The following is a 21,574-nucleotide window of genomic DNA, read 5'->3' as shown; positions in this document are numbered from 1 at the left end:
CCATAGGAGGACATCAGGTTCCTAAATGAGAGCTAAGCTGGCAGTGTGAGTGATGTTATGCCATGGACATGAACTTTTTTAATCTCTTGTCAAAACTTTTCATGTTTTAACTCTTCTCAGGTTTTATATGTATAACACAAATGAGTATGGGAAAGTTGCTCTATTAATTTAAATGATAACCTAACAGCATAAAAGTTCATTATTTGGCCCATAGTGTAGTGCTGCCTCTTTTGTTTTATGTATGGCTTTAAATATTTAATATGTGCTTAATTTGCTAGCCAGTAGACCTATTTAATCATACTTCAGACAGTGCATCTATTTGCAAAGTCTTGTAGCTCTCTTGAAGGTGTTTCACCTTGCCTCAGTATTTGTAATTTTTATTTCAACTATCTCCAAAATTAGGATCCCTAAGATATTTTTTTCCAGAACATAATGAACACCATAACAGTTACTCAGTGCTATAAATTCTAGTGGGATTTGAGCCTGGAACATTCATGATTTATACTGGGAATATTTAGAAGAACATGAGGGAAACAGATACTAGTTTTCCTGATATGAAGAGAAGGCTTTGCCCTTGTATATTTTAAGTCTCTTTATTCTTAAGTTTAATGATATGCCATGCCAAATTCATGTGATTTGGGCAGTAATGTTTTCTGGGTCTTGAATTAAGACTGCTCATCCATTCATTAAAAAACACAGAGCAAATGTGTTCCAAGAACTGTTCTTGGTCTATTCATAACAAAAAAGTCATCATGTTTGCTGTCCTTCGGCTTGGAACAAATACAGGTTGAGCATCCCTAATCCAAAAATTCAGGAGTAGGAGATGTAGCTCAGTGGCATAGCATTTGGCTGGCATGTGCAGGATTTGATTCTGAACACCACAAAAACAAAAACATTTTGAGTGTTGATATAATGTCACAAGTGGAAAATTCCGTACCTGACTACACATGACAACTTACAGCCAAAGTGCATGTACATTAAAATAATACTGTATAAAATTACCTTCAGGTTCTGTGTATAAGATATTATGAAATAAAAAATAAATATTGTGATTAGACTTGGGTCTTATCTCCAGGATATGTTATTTTGCATAGTCCAGTATGCAAAAACAAACTCAAAAGTCTGAAATACTTCTGGCCTTCTGCATTTTGGATAAGGGACACTCAGCCTGTAAATAATTAGGACAAATTTGTGAAAGATGTTAATGACTGATTTCTAGTAGTACACTGGAGTGTTTTGTGTCTTCCTGATTATACTAGCCTTATAATGTAAGGACTCATTTTGACAGCTATTGGTGTCTTAGAGATGTTTTCTTATGTTCTTAAAATATTTGCAGACTCAGGATTACTTGTAGTTGTCTGAGATCTTTCTATCAATGGGAAACATTCTATGAAAATCCTCTTTGTGTAGCATCTAACGAATCTTATTTTCTAATCTTCTGACTCTTTAACCTCCTTTAAATACTTTAAATGCATATCCTCCTTTGTCTTTTGAGATGCAGTCTACATAGCATTATGGATGAACATGTTACATTCCAGTATGTTTCTAGGACTTTGTCTTCATTGTCATATACTTTTGTCAGAAACTGAGCTAGTTACCATAGCCTCCTTGATGTCTGATCTAATTTAAGGATTACTTTTTTTTTTTTGGCTCATTTCATATCTCCTTCATTCAGTGTTATTACCTGATACACTCATAATCAGAGTTTGGGTTCGATTTTCTCAGAGTCCATACTCTATGCATTTCTGAGTGCCTGCATTTTGTTGAGAACTATGCTCACAAGTAACAGTGGTGAATTTTTGTCAGCAGGTTTCTCCTAAAGCAAGAATGTCTGCTTGCACAACTGATCTTTGTACAAGTGTGTCAAACATGCTTCATGTTCACCTGTTATATAATACATTTTTAGCAATATTGATACCTTTTCCTTTTTGGTGACTTTACTTTCTGTGTTGCCATCCTAGTCCTTCACTGAACCTATTTGTGTGACCTGTACAACTTCATGCATAAGAGTGTAGCCTGCAGGGATAGATAGCCTTGGGATTGAATCTGAACTCTCTCACTTATGGGATTTGTGGCCTTGAGCAAACTGTTCACTGCTCTGCGCTTGGTTTTATAATTTATAAAGCAAGGATAATTAAGGTTATGAGGATTATATGAAGTGCTGTATAAAGTACTGTCTTATAATAAGCAGCCAATAAATGATAACTGTCTGGTAGCAGTAACTATTGGACCCAGTCTTTCACCTCATCCTTTCTCAGTGATTCATTGGCTAACCAGAAAAAGAAAAAGCAACAAAGGCTGTTGACCTCTCATCACTTGGGAAAGAAAGAGTAATCCTGTACTTGGGTAAGCAGGCATAGTTTATTTCACAAAAGAGATATGCCCAGGTAGAAATGCCATCACTGCTAGAGTTTTTTTCCTTCTCCCTCTCCTCAACTGCCTCTCTCTAATTTTTTTTTTAAACAGACTCTTTAATTGAAGTTAGCATACATCCTGAAAATTGTATGAATCATAAATGTTCAGGTTGGTGAATGATCATAAATTAATCATGCTTTTAATAGAAATCATGGGAGTCCCTCAACATTATCCCCTTCATAGGCCTTTCAATACACAACTAACCTCACTTCATTCTATTAACTACTGTCTTAGCCACAAACATCATAAATTAATTTTGCTTGATTTTGAACTTAACAGAAATGGGATCGTATAATGCATACTCTTTTATGTGTAGTATTTTTCATTCATTCACTGAATACCACTGTGTGTATGTGTGTGTGATGTGCATATGTAATTAGTTCTAATTCATTTCACTGCTATATAGTATTCTATTAAAAGATGATAATATGATTTATTTTCCTGTTGATAGACATTTGGGTTAATGCTAGATTTTCTTCACTATTACGAATAATGCTACTTTGAACATTGTTATACATGCTTTTGTATACATACATAAAATGAGTCTATTTCTACTGGATTTATATCTAGGAGTAAAATTTCTGGGTAATTTGGCATACATACATGTATGTCTTAGTTACTTTTCTCTTGTTGCTGGGACAAAATACCTGATGCCCAAAATTAAGGAAGGAAAAGTTTATTTCGTTTACACTTTGTTGAGGTTTCAGTCCATACTTGGTGGATTACAAGGCAGAGTGGCACATGGCGGAGGGCTCATGGCGGCAGAACACAGGAAAAGCAACAAACACCCCCAAGGGCGGAATGGCTTCAAGCAGCCTCTTCCTCTCCCTTACATATGCAAACTATCCACCCCAGGGCGGGTGCAGCTCTCATATCCATAATCAGTCAAACTCTAAAAGCCTGCCCCATGACCACATGAGGCTTTGAGGGGACACACAGACACAAACCATAACAATGTATTAATCAACTTTCTCATCACTGAGACACAATACCCAACTCCCATCAGTTATAGGAGGAAAGGTTTAATTTGCTGGAGGTTCTAGTCCATGATCAGATTCAGTTGGCAGAGGGTGTGGCAAAGTAAAGCTCATTAACTTAGGGAGGCCAGGCAGAAGAGGGAATAGCACCAGAACACAAGGGGAGAAGGACCAGACATAGACCCCAAGGCCCCACATCTCCTTGACCCACCCACCACACTTAGAAGTGTGCTTCACCAGTCTGGGCAGTACCCCAAAGCCAGTCTCATTGAAACTTTAACCATCACAATACGTGTTTAGTTGGGGTAGATATTGTCAAGTGGCTGTGCTAATTCATATCCTCACCAACACTTGTATTGTCAGTCTTTGATTTTGGTCATTTCAGCATAGGTGTCGTGAGTAGGATGTTACCATGATTTAAATTTGCATTTTCCCAATTTATGAGATTGAGCACTTTTTCATTTGTATATGAAGTCATGCCCATTTCTTTACTGGATTATCTGATGGATTGGCAAGAGTTGTTTACATATTCTGAATATAAGTCCTTATAGATTATTGATATCCTCTCCTGTACTATAGCTTGCCTTTCTACTCTTGGTGAGAAGTTTCTACCACTAATGCAGTTAAATTTATAATAATTATATTTAGAACTTTTATGTTTTTATACTCTGAAGTGGTTCTGATTTTTCTGGTGAGACATGATACAGAAGTAAAAATACATACTGGTTTTCAAAGCTGTCAAATTGTCAGTCAGAAATATTGTGTGCTCAAATAATAAAGGTCTGATAGCCTATCGCATAATAACTAAAATATATCCCCAACTCCCACCTTACCAAAAAAAAAAAAACCAACCCCTTCCAGAAGTTTTTAAGCAAGGGAATGATACTTTGGAATGACAGTTTCCTTTCACTCTGGTCCATCATTGTTTGGTCATAATACAAATATTAGAAGTAATAATTTGCTGGGTGTGGTGACACATACCTATAAACCCAGCACCCACGCTGAGGCAGGAGGCTCCCAAGTTTGAGCCCAACGTCTGCAACTTAGTGAAACTGTGTCTCACAATAAAAATGTATAAGGATTATAGCTCATTGTGAAGGCCCTGGTTTCAGTCCTTAGAACCACAAAAAGGCAAGGGGAGGGGTAAAAAGACCTAACAGTTTTTAGAACACTGTGGGCCAGGCAAAGTGCCGAGCACTGTGTGTCTGCTCACTTAGTCCTCACAACGGTCCAGTATTGAAGAATATTACTATCCCAGTTTTGTGGATACAGAAACATTCAGCATTTTTTCCCAGCACTCATATGGGGGTTGAACCCTCGCTCTCAGCAGCGATGCTGCCCTGACTGTCTGTGCTGTGCCAGGGAAGTGCCCTGCTGCTGCATCCAGACCACCACCATTCAGAGTGTGCACCAGCAACCATGTCCTTAGGCTCAGGGCTTCTGTGGGTCAGGAATTTGGAAAGAAAGACAGATGCCATGTCTCTGTCTCACACAGTCAGAGGCCTCCACAGGAAGACTTAAAGGCCAAAAGTGACTCACACAGGTAAAGGTTTCTGTTACCTGAAAGCTCCCTCATCAGCCTGGTGGCTGATGCTGTTTGTTGGCTGGGCCTCAGCTACAACATATACACGTGGTTTCTCCCTCGGTCTTTGCAGGTGTGCTAGTCCCACATTCTGCACCTGATGCCAGCCCCTTATATAATACAGCTTAGTATTTGCATACAACCTAGGATTGTCCTCCTGTATGTTTTTTATCATTATAGATGACTTTTAATACTCAATTTCTAGATTACTTAAACAATGTAAATGCTATGTGTGTATGGTTTTTATTTCTAAATCTTCTCTCTGCAGATACAGAAGGCTGACTGATGTCCTTTGTGCCCTAGCCTTGAAAGTCACATAACATCACTGCCACCGCACTTACAGAATTAAGTCTGTTTTTATCTGTAGTCATGTTTGATCTGTAGTGAGTAGTGTTGGTTTGGGAGAAAGCTCAAGTCTTTGAAAGCTTGAATTTGTTTTAAGGAACACAGTTTAGCAAATAGTTTAATTTGGAAGGAAAAAATTTGTTTTAAAGGAATGACCTGAAAGATACTTTTCACAGTGACATAAAGACTTCAGGTTCATCGTGAAACTTGAAGTGACCAGTTTTTTCAGGATATGTTATTGCTTTAAAAGCATAGAAAATGAATGTAGTAAGGCAAACCCTGTTGCAAAATGTCTATTGAAATCTTTATATCCGTATTCAAATTGTACTTAAGGCACCCCACACACACCTTGTAGGGCACCCACCTTCTGCTTTCTCCCACCTAACTTGTCTCGCAGCAGTTGTTTCTAATTGACTCAGATCTGAAGACTAACCAGTTAAAGTCTCAGGCCAGGGAAATGGGGTCCTTTTAACCGAAATCCTTATTTCTGTGGGGTTCCAGAATTGACATAACTGACATATCCGCAGTGGAAGAAAGCCTGTAGAAAAAAATCAGACTCCCATTTTTAGCTGGGGTATGAGAAGCCTTGGGTTTCTGCATTGGCTTTCTTTTGGTTTCCAAAATAGCTTTCTCCCATTAGAAAGTAATTATGTTTTATACAGGTATAGGTGGGTATCATGCAGTTGACATGCAGTTGTGTTGATTCTGACACATTCGATCCAGCTGTAGCCTTATTGACAGGCTACCAAGACTGCCCAGCAATTGAGCCATGTAGATGCATGACTCTGCCTTGATATAAAATTGCATACTTGAAGTACCAAAAGGCTATGTTATCAGGACTATCAGAGAAAAGAAGCAAAACAAAATCATGACGAGTGATGTTATGGTAAATGTGCCCATGTTGCTGCTACTCTTTTTACAGTTTGATTTTGTTAGTTTGGGTGTGCACTCCGCCCCCTGGTGGACTGGGTTGGGTAAGAAGGCGCAAATTATCCTAAATGGAAATAGAGATACTGCTGGTCTATTAGCATGTTAGATATAGTCTCTGTTATGAAACATATTTTCTATCAATTCTCCTTTCTGTGGGTACTATTTGTATTTTAGTCAGATTAGAATACAGTTAGCTCTTCACTTTCTGACTCAACAAAACCCATGATCATTGAAGTTACGTATTCATGAAAGAAGATAGTAAAGAGAATTTCAGGAAGTGCAGTGACATAAATAAAATAGGATGATGCTATAATAATGGCTCACTATTATTTTTTGTTTGTTTGCTTGTTTTAGCCAAGAAAATTTGGTTAATTTTTGAAGTTCTTTTCCTATAACAGGCCTTCTCTAATGAGTTGAAAATCATTTTAGTGTGTTTAGCCTTATCAGTTTATTCTCATCTTTTCCCCTACTGGGATCCCATCATGAATATTTGCCGTTGTTGGTGTCCCTTCAGAATAGTCTCCGTTAAAAAAAAAAAAAAAATGGAGCCCTGAATTTAGCTCAGCAGCACAGCGCCTGCCTGGCAAACACAAGATCATGAGTTCGATTCCCGGTACCAGAAAAAAAAAAAAAACCCACAATAGTCTCTATGCCAGGCTAAGGAAAGTACTCACGAAATCAGAGCTTGGTTTTTAAGCACATAACTCCTAATTTATCTCTCCTTCCTAGAAAGTATTAAGGACTTCTTTACATTAAAAGACTCTGATTAGCAAAATCAATGAAAATTATAGGTCTAAGTCTTTGTCCAATGGGATAGGAAAGAGAAATTTTTGAAGTTTAGAAAAAGAAAGTAAAAGGCTGTATCTATATATATGGTCTGTATACGAGAGCTAATGAAAGTGAGTCTAGGTTAGCATGTAGATTACTCTGAATTATTAGAAAGAGCATTTCTGATCGTGAGTATTTCTCTGTAAAGTTTAGCTATTCTCAAACTCTAAAGTATACTTGTCCTTAATAACTATTTCAGAAGTAATTCCAGCATTTACTTCTAAAAATATGTGATTCCCTACTTATATAAGTATTATTAATTTAAATGTATGTATTTCAACATACCTAGTTTCTCCTTAACATAGTAAATGCTGGCAGATCTTTCTCCACAGTCCTGGAATGTTCTTGATTTTGAGAAAGAGGAGGCAATCAAGGTGGGGCACACGGTACTCTTGAGTGTATACTGGGAATGCTCTGTGTTTTAGCTATGAGTGTTCACTATCTCTTTATTATCTCTAAGAATTCTAGAGAGGAAACAAACTTTATCCTAAAGAATAATCAGTGATGCATTTAGTGTGATGTATGAGATATTTGTTACAGCTCTGTTTATCGTGGCAAAAAGATCGAAATCATTCTAGCTCTGTAATGCTAACAAAATGTTTAAATTATGATACTTTCATACAATGGAACATTATACCCCCATTAAAAATGCATAATTTTAATGGGAAAATACTCTCAAAAATAGGTTTAAAAATTTATAGTATGGTTCCATATATGTATATATATAGAGAGAGAGAGATTCTGCTTATGGTATGCATCATATCTATATATGTACATTTTAAAAGATTAGGAAGTTATACAAGTAAGATTTTAGAATTTTTGTATTTGTCTGTATATTCCATTTGTGTATAAGAAATATAGGTTATATAATCAGAAAAGTTCTAAATATAGATAGCATTTACCAACCAGTTGAGTAGGACAAAAATTGGCTCAGCAGTGTTAGCTAAACATCTATAAACAAAAAGCTGGCGTTCAAGCAACATAGCAGACGAGATAAGCTAAACCATTCTCCCAATGAAAATAACTGAAATGATGGATAGATACTGAAAACCACTTTTAAATATGTTTGTTGCAGTTTCGGTTAAGAAAATTTGAGAAGCTGTAGAAGTAAAAATCAGTGTAAAAGCAGGTACCTTGTAAGGTAAATAACCTACACTTACTAACTCTACATGTCCCCCCAAAGCCTCATGCAATCATGCGGTGGGCTTCTAGATTTTTGATCCATAGTCCAATGCTGGGATTATGGGTGTGAGTGTTACACTTACCCTGGGGCAGATAGTTTGCATACAGTGTTCCCCCTTTTGCTCTTTTTCCTTTGCTATCTTCCACCACCTTGAACTGTTGCCCTCTGCCATGTGCCACTCTGCCTTGGAGCCAGCCAAGTATGGACTGAAACCTCCACAAACTGTAACCTAAGTAAATCTTTCCTTCCTTAATTTTGGGCGTCAGGTATTTTGTCTCAGCAACGAGAGAAAAGTAACCAAGACACTAACATAGATAACTCTCAGAAATATTGACCTAAAGATAGAAAAGCAAGTCACAGAATACATAAAAATTTTATTTATGTACTCAAAAACATGCAAATGATTGTTCAGGGATACATAAAGGTAAAACTAAGATAAAGAAAACAAATAATACAATAAAAAAATGTAAGGAAATCAGTCCCTTGGGAAAAAAGGGTATGGGAATTTGGAGAAACACACACCTGAAGTAGTAGTGTTCTCCTTTAGTAGGTGTTACATATAGAATGTTTTATGGGAGAAATGGTGGTAAAGAAATGGACTTGAAGTCTGTAGATTTCTAGGTAGATCAGTTGCTTACTGTTCTGAAGGAGAAACATATATATACGTAAATTTTCTTCATGTATACTATTGCACAAATGTCTAGCTTTGTATGTGTGCACACATACGTATGTACTATGTATGTATAGATAGTTTGTACAGTAGTATGGGAGTCATAGAAATGACCATGTAAGATGAAATTATCCAAAGCAATTTAATAAATAGGAAATTGTACATACAGATACAAATTGTAAATACAAATAAATTGTAAATACAGATATTCCCCTTATCTTTAAATTCTTTCTTGAAATATTAAAATTGTCATTTAAAAATGTATGGAAATGAATAATGATACAATTGTTTTTTAGTATCTTAGTCTATGTAGGCTATGACAACATGCGTTAGACTGGGAAATTTACAAACACCAGCAATTTAGTATTTGCCATTCTAGAGGCTGGAAAACCCAAGATCAGGTTACTAGTAGATTTGATGTCAGGTAAGGGCTCTCTTTCTGTTTCAGAGATTGCGCCTTCTTGTATCCTCACATGGTGGGACAGGAAAGCTCCCTCAGACATTGTTGATAAGAGCACTACTCCCATTCACAAGGGCTTTACCCTCATGACTGTCACCTGGCAAAGGCACCACCTTTTCATAGCCACCTTGAGGGGTTAAGTTTCAATATATGAGTTTTCGGAGTTTACATAAATTGAGACTATGGTATGCTGTATCTTTAAAACTTAGAAATTTTGAGTTAACAGTGTTTTATCTTTTTATTAAAAAAAAAGCCTTACCAAGAGTAATTTGAATTGTGCTTGTCTTCTCATAATATCCCTTAAAATAGGAAGTGACATCTTTTTTATGCAAATTGTCAGTTGTCCTAAGTATGGACCAGCTTTCAGTGTTTTATTGTTGGCACTTTGAATATCATGAAATCTCTACAGCAGTTCTTGTAATGTAAAAATCTTGCCAGTGTCCCTCCTCTGGTAATGACATTCCTTATTTATGTCATTAAGGTCTTCTCTAAGATCCTCTGGGTACGTCTCCAGAGTTTCTTCAGAAGCAGCAGTGTCAGTGTTCTGTGGTCAGCTGTCTGCTCTGTAACTCCATTTGCCTTTGTTCTAATTTCGCTTCCAGGATTAACACTTGAAATTTTTATTGCACTTCCATATTCCCTGTTTTGATTATCCATTTTTGTAAACTATTGAGTTCATACCGGGAGACAGGGATGCAACACAGTGACATGATTTGCTGCTTGTGAATGAATTGAATAATAGCACAGTTAACAGTGGCTCACAGACTTTGAAAGGAGCAGTGTGGTTGGTCACTTGTTATGATTCACTTCCGTTTAATTCCCTGAAACTTAAACTCTGTAATTAGTATACCTATACCTGCTTGTAACTGATACTTTCACCATGCTGTTGGGAGACTGGTAATGTTTAAACCGTAGTAATTGAAATTTATATATATTAGAACTATGCAGTGTAGTGACTCTCTACACACACGTACACACACACAGAGTTTAGCTTCTTATGTAATTTTTCCAATACCATTGATAAGTGTACTTTATTTTTGTCCAGTGTGTGTTGATATCTATTGATAAAGTTATGAGTGATTTTTTTTCTATATATTTCTGATTTTCCGTGTGAATCCTTGAAATCTTGAAAAAATTAAAGCAATCACCTGGCACCCAAATCTTGGTTTCTAATACAATTTCCCAATAAATGAAAGTATAGAAATTGATTGGTGGAACCTAAGACTAGGGTAGAAGATACACAAAATAATCCTGGAGTATCTTGTAGAGCCAGCAAGTAACATGGGAGACCATTGTTCAACAAATAATATAGGTATACCATCATGACAGAGAGAGTTCCCACTGGTCAAGCTGAAATAATCTGTGCAGTGTAGTTTTGTTTGTTTCATTTTTTGTCTTTTGTGGTTTTTTGTACTTCAAAGAACTTTATTCCTTTTTTAGTTTTGCTTTAACTGAAGCCCAAGTGTTTTTGTTTTGTTTTGTTTTTTATTTTAAAGATAGTACATGAGAAACAAACAAAAAAATAGACAGTAGCAGCATACCAGTATCACAAACATAAACAAATCAAAGCAAGAACATTCGAAGTGATACAGGGTCTCAAGACAAAATAATATGAATCAACAGTGGTTGTTGCTGTGCAGTGTAGTTTTGAAATAGATCTCGAAGCATGATAAATTAGCCACATGTCTGTACTGATATAAATAAATGATTGAGTAAATAAGTGAGCAAGAATAGACAACCTGTGTAGAAGAATTCCAAATAATATATCTTGCTGCATCAAAAAGATGGATATATTCCTGTTCTATAAGTATGAGCTACATAGCTTCCTCCCACAGCATGTACAGTATGGAAAGAGAGATAAGAGTCACTTTTCTGTCAAGAAACCTCACCTTGGCCAAGTGGTCCAGGTCAGTACCGACTCTGACGAGTCCATACTGGTGGTGTGGAACAATGAGAAGGGTGTTTTGCTTCTGTGGTCTGTCCCGGAAGAACGCAGCACCCCAGTCTCACCATGAGAAAAACATCACACAGTCCTAGATTGGGGGACATCTTACGGAATGCCTGACAGTGCTCCTCAGATTGGCCAAGGCCTGTAAGACTAGGGCAGGCCTGAAAACCATTACAGTCTAGAAGGTGCTAGGAACACAGGTCCACTACACGTACTGCGGTGTCCTAGAAGGGACTCTGGAACAGGAGCAGGCGGGACATTAGGTAAAAGCCAAGGAAATCTGAAGAAAGTGAACTTCAGTGGATAAATTTCACATTGCTTCCTAATGTGGGGCAGATGTACCACAGGATTGCAGCGTGTTAACAAAGAAATTCAAATATTCTGTAAATCTGTAACTATTCTAAAATTGGAAGTGTGTTTTTTAAAAAAGGAAAGCAGTTACATAACTAGTTTTCACTCTTACTTTTTCAAGGTTTGAGTAACATTGGAGTAACATTGGAAATGTTCTATAGGATAAATTTGTAATTTCTGCTGTTTCTTTTATGACCCAGTTTTCTCTAAGTATGAAATTCTGGTTGCATAAGATTGCCTATTCATTTGAGAGAGGCTTACTACATTCAGCATTCTGTGCCTCATTCTAGACGAAGAATTTTCTAGTGAGGGTTCAGGGCAACAGTCTGAATATATGTGAATAATCTGAAGAACCAGGATTTCGTCTGTTTCTCCTTTGTGTAATATAAACAGGAAGGTATTCATTCATATGTAAATTTCCATATTAGCTATATGTAGGCATTATACTTAGTTGCAGTACTAGGTGGGAGTCCACAGGCATCTTTTGCCTGGTGACATAAGTGTGTGACTCTTCCCAAGGAGTGACCCAGAGATACTTGAAGAGGGCACTGTAACCACGTTAGAGTACAGACGACAAAATGATAGTGCTGTAGAGTAAGAGATGCAGATGCTGATTTAATGCCTTGGAGGTAAGAGTGATTGTCATGATAAAGATATTAGTGCAAAACAAATCCTACAGGATTTGTGAAAAAGTCGACGTATTTCAGATATAAATGGGCAAAGTAAATTTGAATTAAGGTTACATCGTTTTTGTGTATCTAATAATAAACTATTTGGCTTTATTATGCTACTATAAAATTGCTTATAGTCTTAAGACAATGTAAATTATAAAGTCAGTGAGTGAAACATTTCAAATACTTTATCACATTTTGAAAAATTAAAACATTATAGATATAACTAAAACCCTCACTGTATCCTTTACCTCTTCCATCTCAGGTAACCCATTATCTCAATATTAATGTATCATATCCAGGCATTTTTAAGTGACTTCGCATAATATGTGTGTGTGCAACATATAGCATGTATATATGTGTATTATACAGTATACAGTTATTCTTCGTATTTTAACAATTTTTAATTAAACTGTGCACAATACACACTTAATGTTACTTTTCATGTTCACTATCATTATTGACATTGGTTCATGATTATAACTATAGATGCGCTTCTAACAACTTTATAGTGTTTCATTAATATTAAAAAAAACAATTTGTGTTTCCATATCTTTGTAGAAGAACAGTGGTTGTGGACTGCATGCTTTTTTTACTATTTATGCCACAGCAGTCATTCTTTTACTATGTTTATTCTTGTCCAGAATGTCTTCAGAGGGGCTGGGGATTTAGCTCAGCGGCACAGCGCCTGCCTGGCAAGCACGAGGTCATGAGTTCGATTCCCATTACTGGAGAAAAACAAAAACAAACAAACAAAAAAACAGAATGTCTTCAGAGTAGATACTTAGGACTAGATTTGTGGGGCTATAGGTTTGTGCTTCTTTGGTGCTAATGAAGAGTACCAAACTGCTCTTCAGAGTCCTTATACCTGTACACACAGTTCGCATTTATTTTTCCACATCACTGAAGAATCTTATTACTCTTACTGGACTTACTCATCTTTGCTAGTCCTGTAAATGTAATGCATTTCCCAGATTATTAGTGAGATTGGATGTCTCTTTTTATATTTCTCTGACCCTTCACCTTTAGACCTGATCCTCAGGACATGTAATGAAAAAACATTTCTGCATGCTGTTACAAACTTAAATTGTAGGTGCATTAGAAGTGATGTTAAAAATCCTGGCCAATATTTAATTATTTTATTTATTCTTAGGCCATTTGATATGCTGATCATGTCTCTATTGGTATAGGGAAGAGTTCAAATGTGTTACCTGATTTGTTAGTTATTTAACAAAACCATCTTTGAAAAAGTGGATTTGTAGATTCTTAAAAAAATAAGCATAAGGGCCTGGGGATTTAGCTCAGCGGCACAGCGCCTGCCTGGCAAGCTCAAGCTCAAGAGTTCGATTCCTGGTACTGGGAAAAAAAAAAAAGGCATAATTTTATAACACAGTCCAGCAATCATACACTAAGATGTTTACCCACATGATGAAAACTTTTATTCACACAAAACCCACACATGTATGTTTGTAGTAGCCTTACTCATCAATTGCAAAAACCTGGAAGCAACTGCAATATCTTTTAGTAGCAAAGGAATAAAGAAAGTAGTACATCTATACATAAAATAGCATTATTAGCCACTAAAAGACACAGAAAAACCCTTAAGCCATACTCTTATGATTACAATCACGGTATGTGATATTCTGGAAAAGGCAAAACTTAGAGACAATAGAAAGATCTCTGGTTGCCAGGGATTCGAGGGCAGGAAAAAATGATTAGTAGGTAGAGCACAGATTTGTAGGACAGTACAACTGTTCAGTGTGACACTGTAGTTGTGATTTCATAACACTTTACTAAATTTGTCAGCTAAATAGGATTGTACAGCGTAAACCATGAACCTTAATATAAACTATGGACTAGAGTTAATAAGTATGAATGCTGGTTCATCAGCTGAAACAAATACACCGTACTAGTGTAAGATGTTAGGATTACAAATCTTGTTTTATTTGTGAAATTGAAATTGTACAAACTGTTTCAGGACTACCGTTTCCATTTTCTGTAGCTCTGTAAATAAGCACAAAGTTCATGTTTAGAAAATCTCTTTTCCTTTCTTCATTAATAAATGGAGTGGTATAGAACATTAATTTTATGTTTTTCTTTGTGTGTATAAAGAATTCAGAGCAAAGATTTTGTTTATTGTTGTTCAATGTTTTTCCAGATCTTGTAATTGCTTATCTAGGGTGTTTGTCTTGATTCCTGTACATTTTTATGTTATGAAATGCCTTCTTTCATTGATTCTAGTACATCTGCTCTGAGGCCTCACTGAAGTCAATGTCTCTTAGAATCTGTGATATCTTAAGAGTCAGTGAAATATATCTAATAAAGCCTCAGAAGAAGAACTGTAATAATTACTATAGGATCATTATGATTTTTTAAATACTGTTGTGGGATGATTCTGCTTCTCCTCACCCCTGCCTTCCAGATGTTCTTTGTGTGGATACGTGTGCAGCCATCCTCCTTCTTTGAAGTCTCATATGTGGAAACACGCAAGTGACCGAAATTATAACTACGAACAAGTAAACAAGGCTATTAATGATGCAATCTCACAAAGTGGCAGGTATCTGACCCTATCCTTAAGCTTCCCTTTATTGCTATATATAAATTTAAGTTAGTATTAAATCTGCTGGCCCTACAGTATAGCCCACTCAAGGTTTGGTGTGTTTTGTTTTGGTTTTGTTTTTAAGAGTTCTGGGGAAATCACCTGGAAAAACTCCATTAAACAGCAGTGAAGAAAGAGCTGACCCTGTCACTGGAAGTTCAGAAAATTTGGTGTCATCCTCAGAGCTGATTTCCCAGACACCCATTGATGTCTTAGATCCCCACGAGAATGAGAAACTGAGCCCTACAAGTAATACCTCATACAGTTTGGAAAAAAACTCCAGTTTGGTTCCTCCTGGGATGGAGTATTGCGTTTTACTCTTCTGTTGTTGCATTTGTGGTTTTGAGTCAACTAGCAAAGAAAATCTCCTGGATCATATGAAAGAGCATGAGGGTGAAATTGTAAACATCATCCTAAATAAGGACCATAACACAACTCTAAACATGAATTAGTTGGACTAAGTACTTGAAGAGGATTTCCTTAAACCAGTTTCACCATTGTGCTGTCAAATAACTTACTAGACACAAGAAATAGTTGGTGTGACTTTTGAGGAAATGACAGATGTGACTTTGAAACCAAACTTGTCATGTAATAAAATCAATTCCAAATGGATAAGGAGTAATGAAATTTAAATATTTTGAATGAAGGGAAGTGGGTTAAAGAGGAAGTAATTAGTCCCTTCTGCATTTACCCTCTGTTACTGCGGGTTAGTGTTGACTGTATTTATTATTAAACGCTTATTATACTTTACAAGTGCAAAGCAGCAAAAGAGTTAAGAAAAGGCTTTTCAGGAACTGTTATAAAGCTTGTTATAAAAGTGTCACAGTCTTAAGCTAAGCTTAGTTCCCTGCAAGCTCACATTTTCCGTGCCAGCCCTAGAACAGATTCAACTTGTGAGAAAAGGGGGCAGCTGCTGGAAGGGGCTTTAGAGTGTCACCAACAGAATCAACAAGGAAACAGGGAGAGGGCTTTGAAGTGATCTTCTTAAGTCTTTCCCGAAATCAATAGAAATTTATTGATATTAAATGTAAGGTATGTTCCTTTATTCCCTAAAAAATACACCTCTAAATCAAATCTAGAATACAAGTAGACAGAAGTAAATAATTGTCTTAAGTTTACAGTGAACTTCTTGTGAGCAAAGGAAGAAATAGGGGAAATCCCACCAACTCAAATCAGATCTGAAACTTACAGAAATTTTGAGCACAGTGTACTTCTCAAAGGCTCTTTTCACTGTTTAAAAGAGCACAACACATTTTCCCATAGTTCTGTGGCCCTTCTAATCCTTTCTGCTGTGTGACACACACAAACACCACATCCACACCACACCACCCCCTGCTCAGCATCTCAAAGAGTCTCTTAAAGCAACAACTACAGAAATTTGCATTTGATCATCAGGCTTTGGAAATAGTTTGAACTCTAAGATAAAAAATCAAATGGATGATAAAGATGAAATTCAGAAGCCTCTTAAAATTAGTATTGCTTTTGCGGTTATGCTTCCTGAAGTTTACTAGTTATTTTTAGCAGAAGAGGAATAACCAGAAGTAACTAAAATGCAATAAAAATCCAGGTTGTTTATAAAAATCTTAATAAGTAACCAGTATTTGGCAAAATTGGGATTTCTGTCTAAAAAATTCCACTGATAGTGCAAGGACATATGGCAACCAACTAAAAATGTTTTTGCATTCAGATTTACCTTCAAATACATGTTATGTTCTCATTAATTATACATTTTATATTATAATTATTTCAAAGAGTATCTTTGTTGTTGTTCTGATCACTTATTTATGCACTGCTTTGTTAAGTAAGTTCCGCCTACAAGTCAAAAGCCCAGGACATCATTCACTGCACCTTTTTCACAGTGCTATTTCTGAATATCAGAACATTTTGAATACTGACTTCTAACATCTAGAGTTGAGGCTGTGATGCTGATAAATTTAGAACATCAAAAATAGAGTTTCGTGAAGAGAATACTATATAGACATGTCTTAAGAAAGCAGTTAGTTACCCAAGCCCAGCTATAAGTTAAATGAAATATTTTAAAGGTAGCACTGGGAACTATACAAGTGGGGCCAGGCATCTTGAAACGTTTTCTGATTTTTAAAAAATTTTTATCCCATTTTGATGATGATATTTAAGCAAATGACTATAACTTTGTAGCTCTTTTGATTTAGGTAGCTTTAATTTATTTGTAAAAATTAATCCATTTCTGATATATGATCTTTAAAAAGATAAAATGAATTTATACTTACAAAAATATATTCCCCAGGTCCACTGCATGTGGATGTAAATGCATTGAAACATTTATATCTAATTTTAAATTCAAATAAAGTACTTTAAATAGTTCCATTTTTACCACTCCTGTTGTTGTCACTCATCTTGTACATCAGTTTTTCATTGCCAGTAACTATGATACAATGTTTCCTTGTAAAAATCTGTTATTCTGAAAAGTAACAACCTTGGCTTTCATTTTCCTTGGCTTCAATTTTATATAATCACTTGGAAACTACTAATATTCACAAATTGCAACGGTGACATTTTAAGTTACCTTTCTTAATTTCCTTAAGCCACTCCTATTCACCGTTACTAAATTTTCCATTTGGAATCATGAATTTAAAATTCCCCTACCCAATGGGGAAGAAATAACCCAGAAGTTTAATCTGTTGCTGGCTTTAGTGTTTCCTTAAAGTATTCTCCTGGCCTATAGGAGGAACCATGTACCAAGGACATTCTGTATTTTCCCTTGATCATTTTGTGGCAAGCCTTAAAGCAGTATGTCTACCAAGAACAACTGATTTTTCTAAAAGTAACAATGAAGATTAAATATGCAATTGTAATTATAAAAGAGATTAGTAACTAAAATAATCAGTAGGAATTCCTTTATAGGAGTAATGCTTTATTAATTGCTACTAGACCCTTTGTCACCAAAAGCTCATACTAGTTGGTTTCTGCTCTGAACACTTCGAATTCTAAGACTTGATAGTGAAAATAGTTTTAAAAGAAAGAGAGTTACTAAATTCAGCAAAGATGAGAATGGAGAGATGATGCATTCTGATCATCATAAATAATACTGTTTAAGACTGTCATTTTCTCCTTTTCTCTAACAATCCAGAATACGATTGGTGATGCCAGTGTTCCACCGTTCCTTGCCTATATTCCATTTGATCAGTAGACTAAGAACTGTGGCTAGACAGTGCAGTGTAGTGACATGGGCTGAAGCCTGTGTAACAGATTCTTCATTCTATTCAGGGTAACTGTTAGTGGCTTTATAATCATTTCGCAGTTTTGTTCTCACAAAGCAAATGGTGGGCATCCATGTTTACAGTGTATCTTCCTGTAGTGTATTTGGCTTGACAAAGACAAGCAGGCTTCTCTATTGAGACATATTCTTAGTTTTCATAGACTTATTTAATCGTTTTTTGTACAGCAAGGTGCTCTAAGTAACATTCTATAAAATATATTTAATAGAAATTTGAGTTTGATATTCATGGACATGAATACATGTATTTTTTTAATAAATAAATATTGTGTAGCTCTATGGCATTGCTTCTATAGCCAAAGTATAAAGATTTCTGCAACACTGACATGTAAAGACTACAGTTTATTCTGACACTGTATGTTATTAAAATAGGATGATTTGCATTTTGTAAAATTATCCTGCACATCAAGCTGCATGCCTTAAAGCTGAAACCCTAGGATTGTGTTCATGGTAGAACAGTTTATCTGTTCAGACAGTGAAGCAAGGTTTATAGCACTTCTTTAACTACCTTTGGAAATACTGTACAATGTTAGAATAATTTATTTTGCTTTACAGGAGTTTGTCATGTATTGACTTTAATATTGTATTTTGGTAATAAATTTTTTGTTAAAAACACTTGCCTCTAAGTTTTATTAACAGTAGATTATGTCCATTTTTATCTTGGAAATGCTAATTTAATTACTTACAAAGTTGTATTTAAATAATTAAAAGCTTCTCAAGGGTTAAGCCAAGGCTTACAATTACCCTGTGGTAACTTGTTAAAACTATTGTTAACTGGTGTTAGACTGTGTTACAGGAAGATAAGTGAAGGGGCACTTAGCTTTTTAAACTGTTTCATAAAAGATTCAATCTAAGTTTGAAGCCTTTTCCTTGCTAAACAGGTCATTTTATCTTCCAGATCGCATGCTTAGATTCTATGCCTTTCAATTCTGATATAGGGGGCTGGGGATTTAGCTTAGCGGCACAGCGCCTGCCTGGCAAGCGCAAGGTCGTGAGTTCGATTCCCGGTACCGGAAAAAAAAAAAAATTCTGATATAGTCAAAGTGCTGAAGACTAGTTTTGCTAATGATAGTTAGCATTCTTTACTGAATGTCAGAGATGTACAATAATGAGTTCATACCTTTGGTCATGTTGTAGTCTATATCAAATATCTTTTGACATCAGATTTTTTGCATTGGTAAGTGAGGCTAATATTGTCTGATTGTATCATTATTGCATTGGTTGTCAGTTTGTACCCTACAGTCCTGGCTACCTCAGCTTGAAGTGACTGAAGCCAGATACTTCTTCCCAGCAGCTATACTTTCTTGTCCTGTGCTCCCCTGTGGCAACGTAATCATAACCCTTATCTATCAAAAACCAAATCTCAACACTATGCCATTAAACTTGAAATTAGTTGTAGAAATACCAGCCTTGAAAGTCTAGAACATGTGATCCAACTTGGTAGCCATAGCCACATATGACTGTTGAGCACTTTTGAGATATGACTGATATCCTCTATATGTAAAATACATGATGGTTACAAAGATTTAGTACAAAAAGAAATGTATCTCAATAGTTTTTATATTAATTACATGCTGACATATTTTGGATATATTGAGTTAAATAAAAATATTAAAGTTATTTTACCGGTTTTCATTGTTTTAATGTAACTATACTAAAGTTTTTAAATTACATATGTGGCTTACATTAAATTTCTTTTGGCTAGTGCTGGTATAGAAGAGATTGGCAAACTGTAAGGCTCACTTCAAATCCAACCTGCTACCTGTTTTTATAATTAAATTTTTATTAGAACACAGACATACTTCTCTGTCTCATATATGGTTTTTTCAAGGTGCAAGAGCAGTACTGGATACCTGAGTGACAGACTATATGATCAACAAAGCCCAAATTATTTTGTGAGTTTGCTGACCCCTGAGCTATAGCACAATGGTATAATCTCTGCTTTACCGGAAGAAAGCTTTTCATAAAGAAAATTTTTTGTAGCAGTGTTTTATAACTAAAGTATATTATGTATTCTGTAATTTTTATCATCTACCTGTTTTTTACAACTCTTACCTATATTTTATGACTTTAATACAACTCAGTATTTCATCATCTCTGATATTAAAAACCAAACACATTTTGTTTCAAATAAAGTGCATTATTAAATAATGCTGTTACGAAAAGTATTGTTTTCCTACCAACAGTCTTAGAGTGTCCATGTTAGCAGTCTGACACCCTTTCAGTGCTGTGGGCACACATTAGATGAGACGATCATGCCATCTGCTTATGTCACCATGGTGCGAGATGACCACAGTAACTAATCCACTTATCTGCGGTGACTTGACTTGAGTAATCCAGGATATAAAGAAAAGAATCTTAGATACACTCTTTATAAAAATAAATAGCATGTGTGACTCTAAAGCCAAATTCATGGATGGAGAGGGGGTTATAGTTGGCTTTGAAGTAGAGCCGTTGATTAAACTGGCAGAGCTAAGAAAAAGTCACAGTATTCTCCTACAAGATTTCTTCCAGATCAGTCAGTAAAGATGTAAAATGAGAACATATTTGGCCCTGTAAATTCTTAGAGATGTTTCTGTTTTTAATTGATGCCATACGATAGGCTTGCTTAAGTAATATGTTTTGGTATATATCTCAGAATCCAAATGAGGATAAAATGCTTAAACCATGTACAGAACCCTACATAGGTAGCAAAACCCAGTTTGCCTACTGGGTTGGGGGATTATGGACCTCATTGTTTTGTGAGTGCATTAATCTACTGAATCCAGTTTTATCATTTGAACCATGAAGTGTCTATAAAACTGTGACAGCTTTTTTTTACTGTTTCTTCCAGTAATCACTAAATTGTTTGCCTTACAAAAGATGGTAGTAGATCTTTTAATTTAAAAAGCTTAATTTTAGCCATCTAATATAAATTCTGATTGCCATGTGACAAAATTGTCACCTGTTAATCTTTTTGGTTCGTAATTTATTCATATTTACACCAGTTCTGTTACTGACTCCAGATAGTGAAGATCTCATTCTGTTACAATTTGCTAATTAAATATAAAATGGGTACTTCTGTGATAATGCTGAGCTATGTGAAGCCTTTGTTTTGAAAAGATTCTACACATTAGGTAGATGGAATTTTATTTAAACAAATCAAAAAATAATGAATCTTTGGCCATGAGCTCAGACATAACTATTTTCTCTTTCTGATTTTTCAGCTTTGTTAAAAGGAAAAATAAAAAATATTTATAATTGTGTCATTCCACTGGGATCAGTAATAATCTAATATGATTTATAAAATTAGAGATAGAACCAGATCTGGTGGTGCACTCCTGTAATCTCAGCTGCTTGGGAAGCTGAGGCAGAAAGAT

General features: G+C 35.6%; 1 protein-coding gene across 2 annotated transcripts in view; it reads left to right on the top strand.

Annotated features, from left to right (window-relative positions):
- Window positions 1-18,830, top strand: part of Znf507 (zinc finger protein 507) — a 34,275-nt gene extending 15,445 nt beyond the window's left edge. For both annotated transcript variants that reach the window (XM_005400094.2, XM_005400091.2), the window contains 2 exons: window positions 14,783-14,917; window positions 15,045-18,830. In XM_005400094.2, coding sequence (XP_005400151.1) covers window positions 14,783-14,917; window positions 15,045-15,411 — 502 coding nt within the window. In that variant the 3' untranslated portion in view covers window positions 15,412-18,830. The remainder of the gene's footprint in view (window positions 1-14,782; window positions 14,918-15,044) is intronic.
- The last annotated feature ends 2,744 nt before the right edge of the window (window positions 18,831-21,574 follow it).

The sequence above is a fragment of the Chinchilla lanigera genome, unplaced genomic scaffold, assembly GCF_000276665.1.
Source record: "Chinchilla lanigera isolate Chin_1 unplaced genomic scaffold, ChiLan1.0 scaffold00067, whole genome shotgun sequence".
Classification (NCBI taxonomy): Eukaryota; Metazoa; Chordata; class Mammalia; order Rodentia; family Chinchillidae; genus Chinchilla; species Chinchilla lanigera.
The sequence above is the reverse complement of the archived record's forward strand: the minus strand, read 5'-3'. Positions and strand labels throughout refer to the sequence as shown.